Source organism: Salminus brasiliensis, chromosome 10, assembly GCF_030463535.1.
Source record: "Salminus brasiliensis chromosome 10, fSalBra1.hap2, whole genome shotgun sequence".
In the NCBI taxonomy this organism is placed as follows: Eukaryota; Metazoa; Chordata; class Actinopteri; order Characiformes; family Bryconidae; genus Salminus; species Salminus brasiliensis.
Genome location: NC_132887.1, coordinates 588820 through 610756, shown reverse-complemented (window position 1 = coordinate 610756; position 21937 = coordinate 588820). Strand labels below are relative to the sequence as shown.

Here is a 21937-nt window from a genome sequence, read left to right as displayed (position 1 = left end):
GAAGATGCTGAAGCTGGTGAAGCTGGTGTAGCTGGTGAAGCTGGTGGAGCTGGTGAAACTGGAGAAGCTGGTGTAGCTGGTGAAGCTGGTGAAGCTGGTGTAGCTGGTGAAACTGGAGAAGCTGGTGAAGCTACTGAGGCTGGTGAAGATGCTGAAGCTGGTGAAGCTGGTGAAGCTGGAGAAGCTGGTGAAACTGCTGAAGCTGCTGAGGCTGGTGAGGCTGGTGAAACTGGAGAAGCTGCTGAAGCTGGTGAAGCTGGTGAAACTGGAGAAGCTGATGAAGCTGGTGAAGCTGGTGAAACTGGAGAAGCTGGTGAAACTGGAGAAGCTGGTGAAGCTGGTGAAACTGGTGAAGCTACTGAGGCTGGTGAAGATGCTGAAGCTGGTGAAGCTGGTGTAGCTGGTGAAGCTGGTGAATGTGGTGAAACTGGTGAAACCGCTGAAACTGGTGAAGCTACTGAGGCTGGTGAAGATGCTGAAACTGGTGAAGCTGGTGAATGTGGTGAAGATGCTGAAGCTGGTGTAGCTGGTGAAGCTGGTGAAGCTGGTGTAGCTGGTGAAACTGGAGAAGCTGGTGTAGCTGGTGAAGCTGGTGTAGCTGGTGAAACTGGAGAAGCTGGTGAAGCTACTGAGGCTGGTGAAGATGCTGAAGCTGGTGAAGCTGGTGAAACTGGTGTAGCTGGTGAAACTGAAGAAGCTGGTGAAGCTACTGAGGCTGGTGAAGATGCTGAAGCTGGTGAAGCCGGTGAAGCTGATTGACCAGCATAGGGCATGTTTTCGTTTGATGGTTTAGCTGTGCTCTACAGGCATGACCAGCCTGACCAAGCGAAACAGCCAGCATGACCAGGTTCGACCAATGTCAAATGCAACACACACTAAACTGCTGAAGACCTGGTTAACGCAGATATAGGGTAGCACTGTGTCTTCACCTGGAGGAGCAGCCTTTCAACCACCATGACCATCCGAAACCAGCTACCAGCAGAGCTGGATTCTTCAGCAGGGACTGTAGCTACTTCATGAAGGAACCTAGATATTTATTAAATTAAGGGGATGATTTAGCTATTATTGATAATGTTAGGCCTAATGTTATTTCTGTCTACTTTGATCTTTATGGGGCTCTTTATATTAATTTGGATTATTGTATCGTAGTAAGTGAAAAACTACGGTGCTGCGGAGACGGATCTTAAAATAATAAGCAGAACTATATAGTGCTATCTAATTCTACACAGAAAATTAAACATAGTGCTAATTATTTTATAAAGTTTGATATAATTAATATGAATGTTTTATCGTGCTTATATTATAAAGTATCATTTAATTCACACTGAAGAGCAAAAAGCAGTGAATATCCTGTCAAAGCATGCAGTAGCACTATATCACCCTGCAGTGTTATACTATATATGTTTTTGTGTATATACACTGTATATATATATATATATATATCCTGGTCATATATAGTGTGAAGACATGTCAGTGTGTGTTTTTGCGTGTTAACAGACGGAAAGGCAAACAATAGTGGATGGTAACAATAGCAGAGGGGTCAGACTGGCTCTGCTCCTCCAGTCCAGTTCTCTGTTGCTGGGAGATGGTGGGAAACACTCCTCAGAGCTGCAGGACTTCCACTGAGGAGCTGTGTGTGGACTCTGATCCTCTCTGAACACTTTAATCAGATAATGCTCTGAATCTCAGAAACCTTAGAGGGTGAGTACGTCTCGTTTTTCTATTTTCTGGAAGAGTCTGGCAGAGCAGAGGTAATGTCCGGATCTGTGTAGAAGTTCAGAGACAGTTTACCCCTGAACTACAGCCCTGTTATTCAGTTATTAATCTTAAATCACTGGAACTACTATAAAATATCCATTAACCACAAAAAAGTATTCAATATATACTGTAAACTATTCAGTATCCACTATTAATTATTCAATATCTACTGTGAATTATTCAGTATCCACTATGAATTATTCAGTATCCACTATTAATTATTTGTAATCCACTATTAATTATGCAGTATCTACTGTGAATTATTCAGTATCCACTATGAATTATTCAGTATCCACTATTAATTATTTGTAATCCACTATTAATTATGCAGTATCTACTGTGAATTATTCAGTATCCATTATGAATTATTTAGAATGGTCAGTGTAGTGTTTTTCAGTAATGCAGAGGTTTACAGTGGCTGTAGACATATCAGACAGTGTTACAGTCGGTGTCCTCTTCTCTTTCTCCTGCACAGATGGTACCTGGAGGAGGAGTGTGTTTAAGGCCTGCGGTGGTTGAGGGGCGTCTGGAGGTTCTGCATGTTTATAAACTCCTGCAGCTGGTCAGAGAGGGGGATAAACCTCAAATCGAGAAGTTGATCCACCTCGGGGTCCCAAATCTGATCAACCTGACCGAACCGGCCGAGGGGAAAGGGGCCATGCACCAGGCTGCAGTGACCAACGACCTGGACATGGTGCAGTTTCTGCTAAATCTGGAGGCAAACCCTGACGTTCAGGACAAAAGAGGACGCACTGCAGTCATACTAGCTGCTGAACTGGGCTATGATGGTATGGTGGCCCTTTTGGCCAAAAATCATGCTAACATGAACATGGTAGACAACGAGGGAAAAGGTAAGCTTATTTTCTACTTTGTGCTGAACAATGCAAAAAAATCACAATATGATTTACTTATATAAATTACAGTTATACATACAGCCTATACTCTATATAACATTAGAATAAACCCAAATACACATAAAGTCAGTGGTCAGTGAGAGTATCTACCTGTAATTAACTCTATATAACTTTAGAATAAACCCAAATAAACACAAAGCCAGTGGTCAGTGAGAGTGTCTACCTGTAATTAACTCTATATAACATTAGAATAAACCCTAATAAACATAAAGTCAGTGGTCAGTGAGAGTGTCTACCTGTAATTAACTCTATATAACATTAGAATAAACCCAAATAAACACAAAGCCAGTGGTCAGTGAGAGTGTCTACCTGTAATTAACTCTATATAACATTAGAATAAACCCAAATAAACATAAAGTCAGTGGTCAGTGAGAGTGTCTACCTGTAATTAACTCTATATAACATTAGAATAAACCCACATACACATAAAGTCAGTGGTCAGTGAGAGCTGGAGTACTCTGTTTTCTCATCTGTCCATTTCTCTGTGCAGGAGTGCTGTTTTACTGCATATCTCCTACAAAGAGGCATGCCCACTGCCTGCAGGTGGCGCTCAACCACAAGGCAAACGTCAACAACATCTCCAGCGCTGGGCAGCCCGTGTTCCTGCTGGCCTGTGAGCATGCAGACAAGTGTGAGAGCATGTGTCTCAGTATTCTGGAGATGGGAGCTGATCCTAATGCCACCCATCAGGTGTGTGTCAGGTTTCAGTGGTGAGCTTTTCAGAGGGCTGGGCTGAGTGTGTATCAGTGTACAGTGTGTCCACTGATAGGGTCATTCCACAAAATCAGCCCTAAATGGAAGAATGCTTTTTTATTTTTTATTTATTTGACATCAGAGCTTTTTATCCTGCATGGTTTCAATTACATGCTTTTGAAGCTGAGTAACCCAATCCACACTCAGTAGTCAGACTGCAGCCAATCAGTAGAGGCTCCTACATAAGCTCCTCATTCACAGTCCTGTCCATGTGTTGGAGATGACTGGGCTGTTTGTATGCCCCTACAGGCCACAGGCCGTACTGCACTGATGGAGGCAGCCAGGTTTGGGGCAGTGGGGCTGGTCAGGGCTATCCTGCAGAGAGGAGGAAACCCAAACGCCATCGACAAGAAGAGACAGCACGCTGCACATCTAGCAGCACACGGAGGATACTTTGAGGTACGAGAGGGCCATCTTAAAGAGTTTGATTAGAAGATGTGAGTCAAACACAGTCAGAATCCCCATAATCAAGTACTGAACACCTCCACATGGGTGGAGGAGAGTGTGTGAGGATGCTGGCATGCAGTTAGCATGATGCTAATTGGTGGGGTATAAGCTTTCATTACTTTTCAGCTATAAACATCAAAGATGACATCCTAGGATAGTGGACCAGACTAATGCACTTTGAGAGGCACTGTGCCGTTATTATTCATCATTATTCATAAAGCCTCAGTGGCAGCCTTGGTATTTCACTAACAGCCAATCACAATCCACATGTTAATGAGAATCACAACCTCTAAATTGTATTACTATCATAATAATAATAATAATAATAATAATAATAATAATGCTTAAAAAGAAGTTTGCACTGATGCACTATTTGGTAAAGCACAGCAACAAATAAACAATGAAATCCAAAAACAATAAAAAAATATGAAATTTGGAAAAACAAACAGAATCAACTCAAAATAAAACATAACAATTAAAACTGTTTGCAGGATTGTTTGGTTTATGACTTGCTAATGACAACATGCAAATAATCCTAGAAATAGAAAGTGAAATTATCTTAAATATATCATATTACTCATTCAGAGATTGTTGAAAAAATAATCAAATAGTAAAAATAAAAGTCTGTTTAACTTGTTTCTATATATTTTTATTTGTTTATTTAAAAACTTTATTAACTTAAGTAAAGCATATTTTATTTCATGGGCAGATAGTGTTGTTTATTTCAAAGAATTGAAAAAACTAAATGCTAACCATGAACATTCAAATGTTCAAATGGAACGAAATATAATATATTATAATATTTTCTCAAACATGAGTGAATTGTGAAATATTAAATATGTTCATTCGATTTAAAAAACTTTCTTTCACTAAAATATTTTTGTTTGCTGTGTAATATCATGTTTCCTCTCAGATACGGAAGGAGAAAGTGTTATACAGCCTAAATGTTACCTAATGCTATTAAAGCCCCTGCTCCTGATGCTCAGTGTGTTGGGGTGTGTTCAGGTGATCCAGGTGCTCTCTGCCTATTCTGCGGATTTCAGTGTTGTGAATCTGAATGGAGACACCCCCCTACACCTGGCTGCCGCTGGCGGATACGCTGACTGCTGCAGGTTTCTGGCTCAGAGAGGTAAGCTGTCACTGCTCTTGAGTGATTAATACACTATATGGACAAAAAGTATTGGGACAACTGTTCAGTCAGTGTTTTTCTGAAATCAGAAATTAAAAGAGCTGATCCTGCTTTTGTTGGAGTAACTGTCTCTAAGAAGAAGACTTACTACTAGAGGAGCATTGCTGCAAGAATTTGATTGCATTCAGTGACAAAAGCATTAGTGAGGTCAGGATGTTGGATGGTGATGATCACCATCCCACCTCATCCTCCCCAACTCCTCAACTCATCCAATCAAAAGTACTGGATGGAGCTCCTCCACCATCATTCCAGAGAACAAAGTTCTTCCACTGCTCCACAGCTCCTCAATGCTGGGGGGCTTTATACCCCTCTAGCCCACGCCTGGCATTAGGCAGCATGGAGCCAATAGGGTCATGATGCTGATCTGCTCCAGAGAGTCCTCTTCTAGTGGCAGTACTTCTTCTCTACAGGGACTAGACAAGCTGTGTGTGCATTTGCACATCTGTGTCAGCAGTGGGTGTAACTTAAAGTAGCTGAATGCGCTCATTAGAAGGTGTGTCCACAAACATTTGGACATATAGTGTATGTAGATAAATTATAAAGGAGAACAGAAAGTAAAGGGTTCATACATAAACATATTGTGTATGATTTAACACCAGGATGCAACCCAAAACTGAAGAACCTGGATGGTCTGTTCCCGCGTCAGATTGCTAAAAACAGTGGCCACAAGGCTGCTCTGAAGGAGCTGAAGAAGGCGGAGCAACTCCACACCAAGTTCTCCAAAGCTGGGGCCGATAACCCTAACGCACTTTGGGCCCTCACACTTCACGACTGGTCCTGTGAACATGAGAACATCCTTAGAAAAGCCTTTGCAAACGCAGTGGAAGCAGATGGGTCTGTGGAAAGCATCTCCAGGGATGCATTTATGTCAGTGCTGCAGGAGCACCATGCACCCATAGACCATGACAACCTGCAAAAGATTATCATGGACCATGACAATAAACGGGAGGGTGTTATCAACATCAACGACTTCTTCAAGGGCCTGAAGTATCTCCAGAAAGCTTTTGTCCTTTCCTCCTACGCCCCCAAAAAGAAGAAGTCTGGGAAGGGTGGAAAAGGGAAGAAGAAAGGTAAATATGTCCTCCCTCTGCCTATTTGCACCGTACCTCCTGAGATGATGCCCAGGAGAGAGGATGGTGGACCACCGAACTTCATGATTGAAAGTTACCAGCAGTACACAGACACTAAGCGCTTCAGCAGGGACTGTCCTCCAAACCATCCGGTGGAAGACGATTCAGCCTGGTACCTCGAGGAGCCGGAAAAGATCTACACTAACATCAACTACTGCGTCAAAACCGGGGACTTTGAGTCCCTATGCTTGGCCTTCAGCCAGCAGGTTCCTGTTGACGTCAAAGACCGGTTCTACAAAACGCCCCTGATGACGGCCTGCAGCAACGGCAGCTACCAGATGGCAAAATTCCTCATCATGCTGGGGTAAGAGTTGACCTATGCTTCCCTTGTTACTCAAACATCACACATCACAGAAGTGTTCCTCTCTGCTGGTCCTGCTTCTGGTCACTTAACCCTCTCATCAGCAGAACATTACTGCCGTCTAATCCACAACACATCGAGTGCGTTCACATGCACTTAATAATCCAATCATAATCGGATTTCTGCAGTTATCTGATTCAGTTCAAGTGGTCATGTAAACAACATCCTCCAATTTCTTAGATCGAAGTAAGGTCTAGAAATCTGATTAAGAAGTCTAATAAAGAGAGTCTAAGCTCAGTAATCCGATTTCTCTTAACTCTTAACCAGAGTTCTCGGATTTCTCAGTCTGTGTATACATGAAAACAGACTGCGGTATCGGAAATAAGTGCTGCGCCTACAAAACCCTTCTGGACCTGAAACCAACAACATGATTGACAGAATAATGGATTTTTAAAATTTGATGTTCATATTATGGCTCGATGCATAAAAGAAATGCACTGTATGAAGTTTGGGTTTTGGGAGGAATTTCATTCTTGTGTTCATATTCACACTTACATACAGTACATATATATATATATATATACATTACACCCACAAGTGAAGACACACGGTAATCCACTGACAGGTTCTGACAGGTTCTGTTCAGCTCGGCTCTCACTGGCTGACGATCGATCTTTGAGGCATGAGATCAATGTTGCTTGTCACGCCGGAACAATCAGCTTCCACCCCGCACTACAGGATACTGAGTCATCAATATTAAACATGTTAGATATTTATAATTAACGATCGATCGACAGCACCCGGCTGCACTGGGAGAAGATCGGATGAGTAAAGATCGGATTATCGGCTCAAATACACTACAGGATAATCATCCTGATATCAGGAGAACTTGAGATTGTCAGGGGGAGCAAATCAGCCTCAAAACCAGCCTGATGATCCTCAGTGTGGTTCCTGTGTAGTAAATGAATAATAAGCTTTAGGAGGTATCGAACCTGGGAATTTAAGGGTCTAGGAAGGCGAATATAAGCATAAGGAAGAGTGGGCAGCGCGACTAGAATTCACACCATTTAAACTACATTACAGCTAAAAGGGACTACTGGTGGTCTGTGAGACCCCAGCCCTGCACATTGTGGTGTTCCTCCAGCTCTACCACACACTAATTTACAAGCCCTTCCAGAAGTGTCTGGAGCAGGGAAGACTCTGGGTACAGGATTTTCCCCTCAGCTCAAATGTAGGTGATCATCTAAGGCATCTCTGACCGTCTGACCGTTTAAAAGTGTGGAGGTCTGTGGTGTGCTTACACTGATAATGGCGTCATCCCCATTTACCTGTTTACCTGCATACAGGGCTGACGTAAACGCATGTGATCAGTTTAACTGGACCCCTCTCCACCATGCCTGCCATGCCGGCCAGGTGGATATCATTGACCTCCTGGTGCAGTCCGGCGCCATGGTGGACACTGTGGCTTTAAATGGAGCCACTCCGCTCATGAGGGCCATCGAGAGCTGCAGGATCAGCTGTGTGGACTACCTCATCAAGGCTGGAGCAGCAGTGCAGGCTGAGAATAAGAAAGGTAACGCTTCAGGGCTTCAGGGTGTTCACAAATTGTCTTATGGTGCTTTCACCTACCTTTACACATCAAGACTAAAATAGGACATTGGTCTGGTCCTTCATACCCGACTATGTTGAAGTTTACTTGGACTCTGTTATTATATTGTGATTAGATCAGCACACCTGAGCAGAAGATCAGTCCTGGTGGTTACTGGTGGTAACTTTTATCAATAATTTATCAATCGTTCTGATCAGAGGAGGATGGAGCTCTTGTGAGTCTTGTTTTTTCCCTCCAGATCAGAGGGGATCTCTTGTCCTCTTACTGAGTTCTGTAAAGCTGCTTTGTGACAATGGCAGCTGCAAAAAGCTGTACAACATTAATTTACATAAAGAAGCAGATAAGCCGTAAAAATGAGGGGCGGGAGCAGAGGGGGCGATTATATCTGTGATGATGTAACTGCTGCAGTACTGAAACACTGAGTACTGAGTTCTGAGCTTGAGGTTGGTGAGCTTAGTTTAACCAAATCAGTCTGTTCATTACGTTTTTCCTGGAAAGATGACCTGCAGAACTGACATCAAACAAACAAACTGCAGATGTACAGTCTAATGAATATGTCTGTATATATGTGTGTATGTATATCATGAGTTCATGAGTTTGCCAAACTACACTGCAACAGAAACATCAGCCTTGGTCCAGACTTTCAGCTAACTGTCCACAGGATGTGTGGTAGGATGCTCTGCTGATAAAAGAGACCAGACTCAAAAAACAGACCCACCTCCTCAGACCACCTTCATTCAGATTACTGCGCAGAAGCAGAGCGGATTTTTCTCTCCCAGTTTCTCTGTAAAAGTGCAGTTTATGTATTTTATTATGAAATGATTTACATTTTGACCAAATTACAGAACTGGAGTTCATTTCTAAGGGGTTTTCACCCCTTAAACAGCCAATGTCCCACCGGTGGGCCGAAAGTGTTATTATGAGCTTGTATTAGCAGCCAGCTAATAGCCCCAGCAGGTTGTACAGGGGTCCCTGTAGATACTGAGTAATTCCCCTCAGTGTGTGATGAGTCCTGGAGAGATATGGATGAAATCTACTACGGTCCAGTTTAACCACCAGGCTGCTGCTGCAAATTTATAAGAACAAATATTGTTTTAAATGGTATTCGGACAGAAAATAAATTTGCTGAGAGTGCTGGCCCACACTGAGTGCAGATACTGAGTCCAGCACTGAGTCTAACTGCAGTGACATTAGCTGGCTGTCTGACAACTAATTAGATCTAATGTCAGACTATCAGACTGAGAAGACTGTGTCTGTAAATACCACCAACAGCACAACACCACACCATCAATAAGAGTGTGATTGGCTCTGTGCCTGACAGCTAGCAGCTACTCCATCAATCCATCTCCGTCACTCCGTCAATCACTTCATTCTTAAGTGTAGTCCCGCCTTCTTACAATAATTGACCAATAAAAATTGGTCAATATCAGCACAGGGAGACTAACTGCTGGAGTTCAGAGACTCTAGAGATGGAGAGAGGGTTTGAGATATCTGTCAGCGGACTGTTATCAGCAAAGACCATGAAGTCTTCAATGTATAGTGTGTGAGAGTAAGAGAACATCACTAAAGACCAAAAGGAATGTTTTGGAAAATCACCTTTGAGTAAAGTTTGAGCATGTGTAGGTTGTTGGTAAATGATTATAATTATAAAGTTTTATTTACAGAGCAGAACTGCTTGGACATTGCCAGAGCGTATGGAGATGAAAGAATCATCGACATGGTCAAAATGAAGCTAGACAGCCTTCCAAAGTGCCAGGACAGCAAGGAAGGAAAGGGGCGGAATGGAGGAAAGGGAGGAACCGGAGGAAAACCACCACCGAACCCAAAACCAGTGGCTCCCATAGCAGTGATGAAGGTGAAGCTGATGGAGTTTAGCCGGGCTGTCTTTGTCTTCGCTCAGTAATGTGACTGATACACCGTCTCTGTGCACAGCAGGTGGCTCCTGCTCTCCCAGACACTGTGGAGAAGAAGGTGGACCTGAAAGAGAACATCATAACCATGAACCCCTACGGCACCTTCACAGCTTCCACTAACAAGCTCGACATTCGCTTCGCACCCAGAACTGTAAGTCACACTGTAAAGGACGTCTGGCGAAAGGACTGATTCACTCAATGCTTCTTGCTGGAAGATAAAACTGATTAGCATGTTGCTAACTGCAGGCCTGAATCATCACACACTCTCCTTAAACACTAGCCTCATAGCTCCAGTGCTAATTGGTGGGAAATATTCTTCCATTGCTTGTTAGCTTAATTATTATTGCTCAGCTTGTATGTATGTGTGTGTGTGTCTGTGTTGTACGTTTGGGTGTATTGTAGGTGTGGGGAAAGCGACTGGCTACCTCTGCACAACACATGGAGAGAAAGGTGGACAGAAGGAAGCGTCTCACTCACGAGGTGGACTTTAAGGACTTCATCATGCCCTTCAACAAGAACATCATGCAGAAGACTCTGGAGCTGACGTAGGTCAGAGGATGAAGATAAATAAACAGAATAATCAGAAAGTAGAAGCAGAGTAGCTCTCCTTTACACAGCCGTATTCACCCTTATACAATATATGGACAAAAGTATTGGGACACCTGCTCATTCACTGTTTCTTCTGAAACCAAGGGTATTAAAAGTTTCTCCTGCTTCTGTTGGAGTGACTGTCTCTACTGTCCAGAGAAGAAGACTTTCTACTAGATTCTGGAGGAGGAGCATTGCTGTGAGGATTTGATCAAGAGTGTTAGTTAGTGAGGTCAGGATGTTGGATGATGATCACCACTCCACCTCATCATCCCCAACTCATCCCAAAAGTACTGGATGGAGCTCCTCCACCATCATTCCAGAGAACACAGCTCTTCCACTGCTCCACAGCTCCTCAATGCTGGGGGGCTTTATACCCCTCTAGCCCACGCCTGGCATTAGACAGCATGGAGCCAATAGGGTCATGATGATGATCTGCTCCAGAGAGTCCTATTCTATTGGCAGTACTTCTTCTCTACAGGGTCTAGACAAGCTGTGTGTGTGCATTTGCACGTCTGTGTCAGCAATGGGTGCAGCTTAAAGTAGCTGAATGCATGCGTTAGAAGGGGTGTCCACAAACTTTTGAAAATATAATGTAGCTCTATACCTTTTGTAGATGGTTCTGTAGTACAGTCAGACAAGCAGTACTTCTGGAAGGATCACTTATCATCATTCAAGCAGTGGGCAGCTTTTTTTTGTAGCTAAACTACTGTAGGCTGAATGGGTGGGGCTAAACTGATGTAGGCTGAATGGGTGGGGCTAAACTGATGTAGGCTGAATGGGCGGGGCTAAGGGTCTGCAGGTCAGTAATTCAGTTGTATGGTCTCAGCTCTGAGTGAAGCGAGTGAAGCTGAATAGTTGGTATGATAATGAAGATGTGAGATCAGACCTCCCACCATCTGTCCCTGAGTTTAGTCTCCAGCTTTCCTTCAGTTCAGCTCAGTATGCAAAGAAATAGCAGCTCCTGCATCTTCTGTCTCTTCCTGTCCTGAGTAAAAATAAACAGTGCTAAAATGACCTTTGATGATCAGTCATTGATTGGGCTGGTGGTCAGCGCTGCTCTCTGGCGTTGGACAGACTGTTGTTGGAGCCCCTGACTGAGAGCACCTGCTCTATAAGCTGTTTTCCCATCATCCTCTCTGCAGGATCTCACTGACTTGCCGTTTCCTGCCGGTTCCCACGGCACACAGGAAATAAGAAATGAAAAAGTGCCACGCCTCTGATAGCGGTGCTGGAGCAGGGGCTCTCTGTGTGGATCCCTTTCATTCAGAGAACCCTAAAACCATAGAACCTGCTCTGACTGGGCTAGAGTGATCAGACAGTGAATCAGTATTCATATATATATATAAATATATAATACAGTACACTTACATGAACATTTTCCACTGTGAGGAGGGCTGGGGTTAACATACAGTCAGTCACCCCCCCCCCAACACCACCTCCACTCATATTATTTATATGTTAGGAACTGAATAGTATCACATTTTAATGTGGCTGTAAATCTCATCCTATACAGAAATACACTCCTGCACCTTCAACACAGAATTACTGTTTATTGGCACATACATTTTCAAATCTGTTAAATTCAGTAAATAAATAAACTCATAATTTAAAATGTGCAGGAAAATGTTTACAATAAGGATGTGTTTTTATTTACACTAAACAAAAGTGTTATTTACCCAAGGGCATCCAAACTTTTGCACAATACTGTATAAATACAGTTAACTGTGTATAATCCTTTATATAACATCTGATTGTCCACATTACTTTTGTTTGAGGTTCACTACAAATTCAAATACATAGGATTTTTGTAAGGTGAATAAATATAATGTTATTACAATGAATAATTGTATTATATATTATATATAATTATATATAAAATATATATTATATATATAAATATAAATATATATATTTTAATGTCAGGTCGTCCAGTAGGGGGCAGTCACAATCAGGGAAAACAGGTCTGTTCACAGATAGCATAACAGTGTGGCACTAAACAGTCTGTTGTTGTAAATGTGAAGGCTGGAGCTTTACAGAGTGTTTAGGAGGAGTGTGCAGATCTGGGGGAGTGTTAGAGGAGTGAGTCAGACCGGCTGAGTGGGGCTGAGCTGTATATGGAAATCAATAGCATGTCTGCAGAAGAGTGAGAGCATCCTCTTGGGAGGAATTCAGCTCTGCTCATTCTCTACTGAGATCAAATATCTGCCGGCAGAGAGATGGAGAAGCTGTCAGGCAGCACACGACCAGCAGAACCCAGCCAGGCTGAAAATAGAGCCGCGGGGAACCAGCAGAGAGAAGCGGAGCTGAGCGCGACAGCCCGAGGATCCTCCTTCAGCTGTTTTTAGATGTTGTTATTGTTTCTTTCACATTTATAAACAAATAAAGTGAGTCATGTAATTTCTGTGACAAGGCAGACCTCATCCCAACGAGCCAGCCGGAACCCGTTAGTGTGGCCTCGTTTACCAGGCTGGAGTCTGGGGCCTTCTTTCTTATCTCCTGAGTTATCTGTAGAGTTTTCATTCTGGGGGTTTTCCGAAATCAACACAGGATCAGATATATCCACACACCCACACAGATCATTAGTTCAGAGAGCTGAAGGTTCAAACACGTCTTTAAACTCACCTCTTCCAAAAGTAATTGGACGACGTGGTCTCCATATTGACTTACTAAACACAAGTCAATACAGAGACCACATTGTCCAATTACTTTTGGAAGTTAAGTGTTTGGAGTTAAAAGACCTGTTAGAACTTTAGTCTAAGATTAGAGGATCTGAATTTTAGTCTATTTAAACCAGCTGAGGTTCTTCTTCAGTAAACAGTGAAGATCTTCTGTAAGAACTCTGGAGAAGAGCGTCTGATAAATGCTGTAAATGTAAATGTAAATGTAACTTGCCAAGACCAAGAGCTCTTAACTTCCTGTCCAGTGATCATGATGGACTACAGCTGGTAGATTCTCTGTGACACATTAAAAGGGTTTGATTGACAGCACTCATTGGACTGACCAACACACATGACAATGGCAAAGTCCAAGGAGCTCAGAGCAGATCTGAGAAGGAGGATTGTAGATTTACACTAGTCAGGAAGCAGCTGTACATAATAAGAAGACATTATTGGGAGGTAAAGCCACTAGAAGGTCTGGAAGAAAGCCCAAACTGGGTCAAGTGGTCAGGAACAACTCAAGAACCACCAAAGCCGAGATCTTCTAGGAACACCCGTGTCGCTGTCTACTGTCTAAAGCTTGGAGGCTGCCGTCCACGTTTGCAGTTGAACCACAGGGATGCAGAAACAGCCTTCTGGAGGAACGGTTTATAATCAGATGAGGAGAAGATTGCGTTGTTTGGCCAGAGTGACCAGACGTACGTTTGGAGGAGTGAAGGTGAGGCATTGAACCCCAAGAACACTGTACCAACTGTGAAGCATGGTGGTGGGAGCATCAAACTAGCATCAGACCTCTGTTACTGCTTTCAGCAATCAACAGACATGACAGACCCGGCCCGACACCAGCGTCCTCTCCAGCCTGTCACTCGGGCCTCCTTTACAGGACCGTGTCACTGTGGATGGCGTGGACATGGGGGTGGGGGGACGGTGGGCTGCTACCCATCAGGAGACAGACAGAATCAGGCCAGTCAATGACCATCGCTCTCAGAAAGTAGGTATGTGCACCTGGTGTACAGTTAAGGCCTGCAGCTCACATTTCATATGAATTATTTTATTATTAATCAAAGGAAAACCTTTTATACCATTTAAAAATGCTTGCATGTACCTTCAAAAGAGGCTCCACTATTATTATGAGCCAAAGGACCCCTTTTCAGTACTTAATAGAACCTTTTGAGTGTACAGTAAAAAATTAGGAACATGTATAATCTATTTTAACACTTAGTGGGCTGAGTTTCCAGGCAGGGGTTAAGTCTAGTCCTGGACTACACATCGCTCTGCTCTCTTAAAACGGTTCATCAAGGGTTCTTTAGAAGGACAATGGTCTTCATACAACCATGAGAACTCAAAGCGGTGGTTAAAGGGTTCTTCACATTGGTGGAAAACCTTATGTAGATGGTTCTGTATAGCATCAATAGGTTCCACTATCATTTTAAAAACAAAGAACCCATTTTTAGCACCCTCTAGGGCTGTGAGCAAGTCTACCTGTGATCACAACTGTGCAGTTAGCACAATGCTAATTGGTGCACATAAGCTTCCATTATATATTAGCAACATTAGCCTCATATCTCCAGTGTAAAGAAGCACCAAACATGTCTCTGCTGATTGGCTACATTTGGAGTAAGAGGGTAAGTTGTGCTTTGAGCGCCCCCTCATGGTCAGCTCTACACCTGCATTTCTGGACAGTGTGAGAGCTGCAGAAGCTTGATCTGAAGGTGGAGCAGCATGTGGGCGGAGGTGGTAGAGTTACACTAATATGACTCTATGGGTTCTGCAGCGTTACACAGCAGTTCTGGAGAGAGGTTCTCCTCCTGCAGCTCCACCACCAAACCTCCATAGTGCAGTAGCAGCAGCAGCGCTCCGGCCCGGAGTGGGAATGATGGAGACACCCTTCTCCCTGTTCCAGTCAGTGGAGCATCAGCCTGATCCTGAAGCTGCTGATTTAAGGTGGAGCTCATACAGGATGCTGATTTAAGGTGGAGCTGATAAAGGACGCAGGTTCAAGGTGGAGCTGATACAGGATGCAGATTTAAGGTGGAGCTGATACAGGATGATGATTTAAGGTGGAGCTGATACATGATGCAGGTTTAAGGTGGAGCTGATACAGGACGCAGGTTTAAGGTGGAGCTGATACAGGATGCGGGTTTAAGGTGGAGCTGATACAGGATGCAGGTTTAAGGTGGAGCTGATACAGGATGGTGATTTAAGGTGGAGCCGATACAAGATACATGATTAAGGTGGAGCTGATACAGGATGATGATTTAAGGTGGAGCTGATACAGGACGCAGGTTTAAGGTGGAGCTGATACAGGATGATGGTTTAAGGTGGAACTGATACAGGATGAGGGTTTAAGGTGGAGCTGATACAGGATGCAGGTTTAAGGTGGAGCTGATACAGGATGATGATTTAAGGTGGAACTGATACAGGATGAGGGTTTAAGGTGGAGCTGATACAGGATGATGATTTAAGGTGGAGCTGATACAGGATGATGGTTTAAGGTGGAGCTGATACAGGATACAGGTTTAAGGTGGAGCTGATACAGGGTGCAGGTTTAAGGTGGAGCTGATACAGGATGCAGGTTTAAGGTGGAGCTGATACAGGATGCAGGTTTAAGGTGGAACTGATACAGGATGAGGGTTTAAGGTGGAGCTGATGCAGGATGCAGGTTAAGGTGGAACTGATACAGGATGAGGGTTTAAGGTGGAGCTGATGCAGGATGCTGCTGCAGGTGTTTGAGTGTAGAGAGTCCGGGTCAGGAGTTCCCCTCTCTTCAGTATCGGACACTAAAACCCGTTTACTGAGTAGCAGAACAGAACCACGCTGTCTCTGCCGTGGTGAAGAGATTACTCACTCTCTCCACTCACCCTCAGTTTCCTCCGTTCCTGTGACCTCTGAGTGACCCCCGGGGTCAGGATGTCCGGCTGGGGGATGAGGAGACGTTAATCTGGACGGTGGCACAGGCAGGTAATTACCATGATGACCCTCATCTCCTAATCTCTCACTCCCAGTGTGTGTGAGAGTGTGTGTGTGTATGAGTGTGATGCATAGAAGTGTGTGAGAGACAATACAAACAAAAAACTTGATTCTGATTCAGATTTTCATTCTGAGTCTAATTTGGTTTTAATTCTAATTTTGATTTTAATACTGATTCAGATTTTGATACTGATTTTGATACTGATTCAGATTCAGATTCTAATTTCGATACTGATTCAAATTTTAATTCTGATTCAAATTTGGTTTTGATTCTAATTTCAAACTGATTCAGATTCTGATTTTAATTTTGATATTGATTCAGATTTGATACTGATTCAGATTTGATTCTGGTTCTGATTTGTTTCTGGTTCTGATTTTGTTTCTGATTGGTCTTGAGAGGCTCTGTAATTGGTGTAACTGGAGTGACTGGAGTAGCTGAGCCCCTCCATCTCTCACAAGCCCAACCCCCCCTCCCTCCCCCTGCCTCCTATAGCGACGTGGCTCTGCAGTGGGGTGTGTAATTAAACCCACATAGACACGGCGCTGAGGTTCTGTGCTGTTTTCAGACACGGCGTGAATGACATGAGGAACCACACACACACCTCACCTCCTCTACCACACACACTACCACACACCCTGCAGGAAATCAGCTTTCAACACTCCTCTCTCTCTCTCTCTCTCTCTCTCTCTCTCTTTGCCCTATTCTCTCTATATATCTCTCTCTCACTTTTCACCATACCCCCCCCCCCATCTCTCTCCACCTCTTCTACATTTTTTCAGAGGGTGGGCTTGTCCTCTCTCTCTCTTGCTGTGCTGAGTGACAGAAACGGGTGAGCGGGTGGTGGGTGAATAAATGAGCTTTAATTAGCGTTAGCGTGGCTCGTTAAATATGCACTTCTGTCACAGAATAAAACCCATCAGTCAGCTCGGCCCCTCGGCCCGAGCGGAACATCAGAACTGATCAGCAGCAGCAGTCTATCAGCGCTCTGCTTCTACAGTACTAACCACTGTTATCTAGAACCGATAAAGAACGTCTCCAAACTTTAGAATTCATCATATTCTATCATATTCTACACACAGTGCAGGACTGAAGAGTGAAACTGTCGCATAATTAATTCAAGATGCACTTCCTGGTTCTGATTTAGCAACACACCGGTCTAACGGGTCGGCACCGGCGAGGAAAGGCCCTCTTTTCCACTGCAGGGTTACTAAGACCGCCTGAGGAGCCCTGCTGTAGAAAACAGGTGTCTGCCTTTTTGTGCATTTGGGCCAAGCTAAAGAGCACAGAGCATGAACCTGAACACTGCCCGTGTTCAGCACTTCCTCACACTTGTTGGGTTCAAAACTAACTGCAGTCGAGGCAGGGGTGCGAGAGACCCTACACTCGTATAATCACTGCAGCTTCCTGACGCAGGTCAAATTTAGTTGTGTAGTTTGTTGTCGTCACAAAGCAGCTTTACATAATCAGTAATTAATAAAAGACAGAAAAAAAATCTATAACATAAAAAGACATGAAGGATCAAAGACCCCAGTGAGCCCCAACGACGACGAACCTCCCTCAGAACTGGAGGAGGAAACCTTGGGAGGAACCAAGACTCTCAGTTGGACCTGACCCGTCCTCCTCTGATCAGAACTATTTATTAATTATTGATAAAAGTTACCAAACCATCTAAACTGCTGAACTGCTCTGATCATAATCATAATATAATAATCATGGTGTAGAATAACTAATATAGTCATGGCAGTGATGGTCAGAGTGATGAGAGGAATGATGGGTAATGGTGCAGATAGTTAAGAGTCCGTTCAGGTTGAACATGGTCATTAGGCAGGTAGCAGTGGTAGGAGGGTGGGCCGCCGGTCTGACACACTCATCACACGTAAGAGAGGAGACACTTTTAATATTACATTTAAAAACATTACATTAAAATGTAGATTGTAAACCCTGGTGCCGCGGCTGCTGTGCTGTGTGTGAAGGTCTCAGAGTGTCTGGAGGTCTGGACGGACCAGCTCAGCCCTTCAGTTTCTCTGAATTATAAAGATCCAACCAAGCAAAGCAGCTTTCAGTGACGTAAAGGTCTTCCTCCCTGCGTCCCCGACTCCCCGAGACACAGCTGAAATATGCAGCTTCTCCTTAAAGGGGAACTCCACCTGATTCTCACTTCTCCTCAGTCAGAGTCGGGGGTCCGGTGTGAATCTGAGCTTCACTGTAGAGAAACTGACCCACTCTGATCTCTCTACAGTGGAGGTGAATGGAAGCAGGCGTCAGTCGCCATGACTACAACACAGATACAGCCCATAATTTATCTCCTATCCAAACCCACCAGTGCAGCTACACGAGTCTTCTGAGCTTTATATGGAGTGATGATGATGATGATGATGATGATGATGATGATGATGATGATGAGGGTAAAATAGTGGAGAATCTCCAGACGTCTGCTTCCCTTCTCCTCCACTGTAGAACTCCAGCTCTGACTGGGGAGCTTATCTAGAACCTCCACTGTAGAACTCCAGCTCTGACTGGGGGGGCTTATCTAGAACCTCCACTGTAGAACTCCAGCTCTGACTGGGTGAAGTTATCTAGAACCTCCACTGTAGAACTCCAGCTCTTACTGGGTGAAGTTATCTAGAACCTCCACTGTAGAACTCCAGCTCTGACTGGGTGAAGTTATCTAGAACCTCCACTGTAGAACAGGGTAAATAGGTTTTAATGGTGTTACACACACACTCACACACACAAACTCACACTCTTACTTACACACTTACACACACACACACACACACACTAACACACACGTGCCTCTGTGCTGTATGTGTTATTACTGTACAGTTCTGCCCTTCAGCTGTCTTCATAATTCATTTCACTTTTTATGATCTGACCTTAGTCTCCATACTGACCTCTCTCTCTCTCCCTCTCTCTCCCTCCCTCTCTCCCTCATTCTCTCTGTCTCTCTCTCTGTCTCTCTCTCTCTCTCCCTCATTCTCTCTGTCTCTCTCTCTGTCTCTCTCTCTCTCTCTCTCTCTCTCTCTCTCTCTCCCTCTCTCCCTCATTCTCTCTGTCTCTCTCTCTGTCTCTCTCTCTCTCTCTCTCTCTCTCTCTCTCTCTCTCTCTCTCCCTCTCTCCCTCATTCTCTCTGTCTCTCTCTCTCTCTCTCTCTCTCCCTCTCTCCCTCATTCTCTCTGTCTCTCTCTCTGTCTCTCTCTCTCTCTCCCTCATTCTCTCTGTCTCTCTCTCTGTCTCTCTCTCTCTCTCCCTCATTCTCTCTGTCTCTCTCTCTCTCTCTCTCTCTCTCTCTCTCTCTCTCCCTCCCTCTCTCCCTCATTCTCTCTGTCTCTCTCTCTGTCTCTCTCTCTCTCTCTTTCTCTCTCCCTCTCTCTCTCTTTCTCTCTCTCTCCCTCATTCTCTCTCTCTCCCTCTCTGTCTCTCTCTCTCTCTCTCTCTCTCTCTCTCTCTCTCTCTCTCTCTCCTCTCTCTCTCTCTCTGTCTCTCTCTCTCTCTCCCTCCCCCCCCCCCTCTCCTGGTTGTGGTGTAGGCTCTGCTCAATCACATCAGTGTTATTGATCACTGAGTGGATCCTGATGGTCCTCTAGTCTGGACTGGCTCTGCGAGGGCAGTGTGTGTGTATGTGTGTGTGTGTGTGTGTGTGTGTGTGTGCAGATAGGGAACTGTACTGGACACACACTGGGAGTCACACACATTGTTGTTGTTGTTGTTGGTCAGAGGTGTTTATTTACCCCCTGATAAAGTGCAGTGCAGGAAGTGATGCCAAACATCTAAACCAGGTGTGTTTTCCTACTCACACACACCTGTTCCAGCAGGTGAGCAGAGTCAGGTGAGTCAGGTGAGTCAGGTGAGTCAGGACTGAGTGGGTTCTGTTGTAGATGTTCAGGTGTGTTCAGTATTCTGAACCCCTTTGTTTTTATGAGCTTGATGTATATTCCATATGTAATAATTTGCGCTGTATAGTGTATACACACACTGAGGAATGCAAATATATACATGTGTGTACACATTACAAATAATACATTATATAAAAGACATTATAATTATTATAAATTATAAATAAATGCTGTGTTTATTTGTTTCAAATCTGTTTAATTCAGTAAATAAATAAATATGTGCTGAAAAAGTCACCGTTCAGTTTCCTGTGGAGAATCTTTCCACTTATTCACACACAGAACATCAACCTCAACATGTGCTTTGAACAGGGGTGCACAAACTTTTGCACACAGCTGTATATACAACATTTAAAAATTCTATACAATTCTATAAATACCCTAAACACAACAAATAACACTGCCCCCCCCCCCCCCTCCACACACACACACACACACACACACAGCCTGAATTACAAACCCAGTAATGCATTCCCTCTGTTATTCACAGGGCTTCTCTAAGCCCCTCCCACTCTCTATTGGGGTCGCTGACGTCAGAAACGACCTCCATCTTTTGCTGAGGGCAGAGTTCCCCAGCTGGAGGGGAGGGGGGAGGATGATGAAGAGGAGGAGGAGGGGGAGGGGCACGAGGAGGAGGAGGGGCAGGTGGCTCGAGCACTAGGGGCAGAAACACTGAACACAGACCCAACACAGGGCACGAGGCACGGAGGGAGTAGAGCGCGAGGCACTCGTTTGATCTCTGGGCTTGCTCACGCGCGCGGTAAGTGCTGGTTTATGTAGTGTGTGTGTGTGTGTGTGTGTGTGTGTGTGTGTGTGGAGCTTAGAGTTTACAGGTAGTTTCAGAACTGTTCGTTTGAGCGCGCGCTGACTCGCGCACCACCCATCAGGCGCTTCCCACAGCAGGTGAAGGTCAGCCGGCGCACTTTAGGGTGAGACAGGGTGGTGCAGGTGGAGCTGTAGGGGTGAATAGACTGGTGGGCATATCTGGGAACTCCTGGGTGTTTATCTGGGTGTAGGAAGCTGGTGGGCGCGTGTGTCTGTGGCTTCAGGTCGGTGGTGTTTCTGGTCTGGTTGTAGGAGGACTGGAGTGGACTCTGGTGGAGGTCTAGCAGAACATCTCAGCAGTTTAGTAATGGTGGAGAACTGCAAATGGAAGTCAGTGGAGCCTGTTCAGACCAGCCGATGGGCAGTGTGTGTGTGTGTGTTGTGTGTGTGTGTGTGTGTGTGTGTGTGTGTGGAGTGTGTGCTCTGGTTTCGAGTCACTTTGGTCGAGTGGTTGTAGAAGGAGTGGAGTATGAACAGGTGTTCATGTAGAAGAACATCTCAGGAGGAGCATCTTCATATTATTAGTCTGTATGGAAATGTTGCTAGAAGCTCTTCACACAAGGTGAAGGGCTTGGGCTCTAAACGCCACTTCTTGTTCTTTTGGGTTGTGATATTTCATACATCTGTAGCAGGAGTGGATACAGTGTAGGAGAACATCTCAGGAGTTCTGGAAATCGTCTGGAAATGAAACTGAAGCCTCCTCAGAGCAGACGAAGGTCACTGTGGGTGTTTTTAGCAGTGGAAATGTAAGGGAAATTACTGGGGGTTGTTGGTTTGTGGAACGCTGGGGGGTTTGCAGCACTTTGGCTTCAGTTGGGTCGTGTTATTTAGCCTAATTGCAGAAGCTGTGGAGAATAAACTGATGAAAATATAGAAGAACATCTAAGAAGTTTAGTGATCTTCTGGAATTGTGTGGAAATGTCACCAGATTCTAAAGTCGCTGTGTGTTTTCAGCAGTGAAATTTAAAGGTGGTGTGGGAATATGA

General features: G+C 44.4%; 1 protein-coding gene across 1 annotated transcript; it reads left to right on the top strand.

The window, feature by feature from the left end:
• Positions 1-1512: 1512 nt before the first annotated feature.
• Positions 1513-10936, top strand: ankef1b (ankyrin repeat and EF-hand domain containing 1b). Its single transcript, XM_072690221.1, has 10 exons — positions 1513-1701; positions 2234-2609; positions 3163-3362; positions 3675-3824; positions 4878-5001; positions 5661-6495; positions 7839-8065; positions 9766-9956; positions 10037-10165; positions 10417-10936. Exons 2-10 carry the CDS (start codon positions 2234-2236, stop codon positions 10561-10563), a joined length of 2379 nt encoding a protein of 792 aa, XP_072546322.1. The 5' UTR covers positions 1513-1701; the 3' UTR covers positions 10564-10936.
• The last annotated feature ends 11001 nt before the right edge of the window (positions 10937-21937 follow it).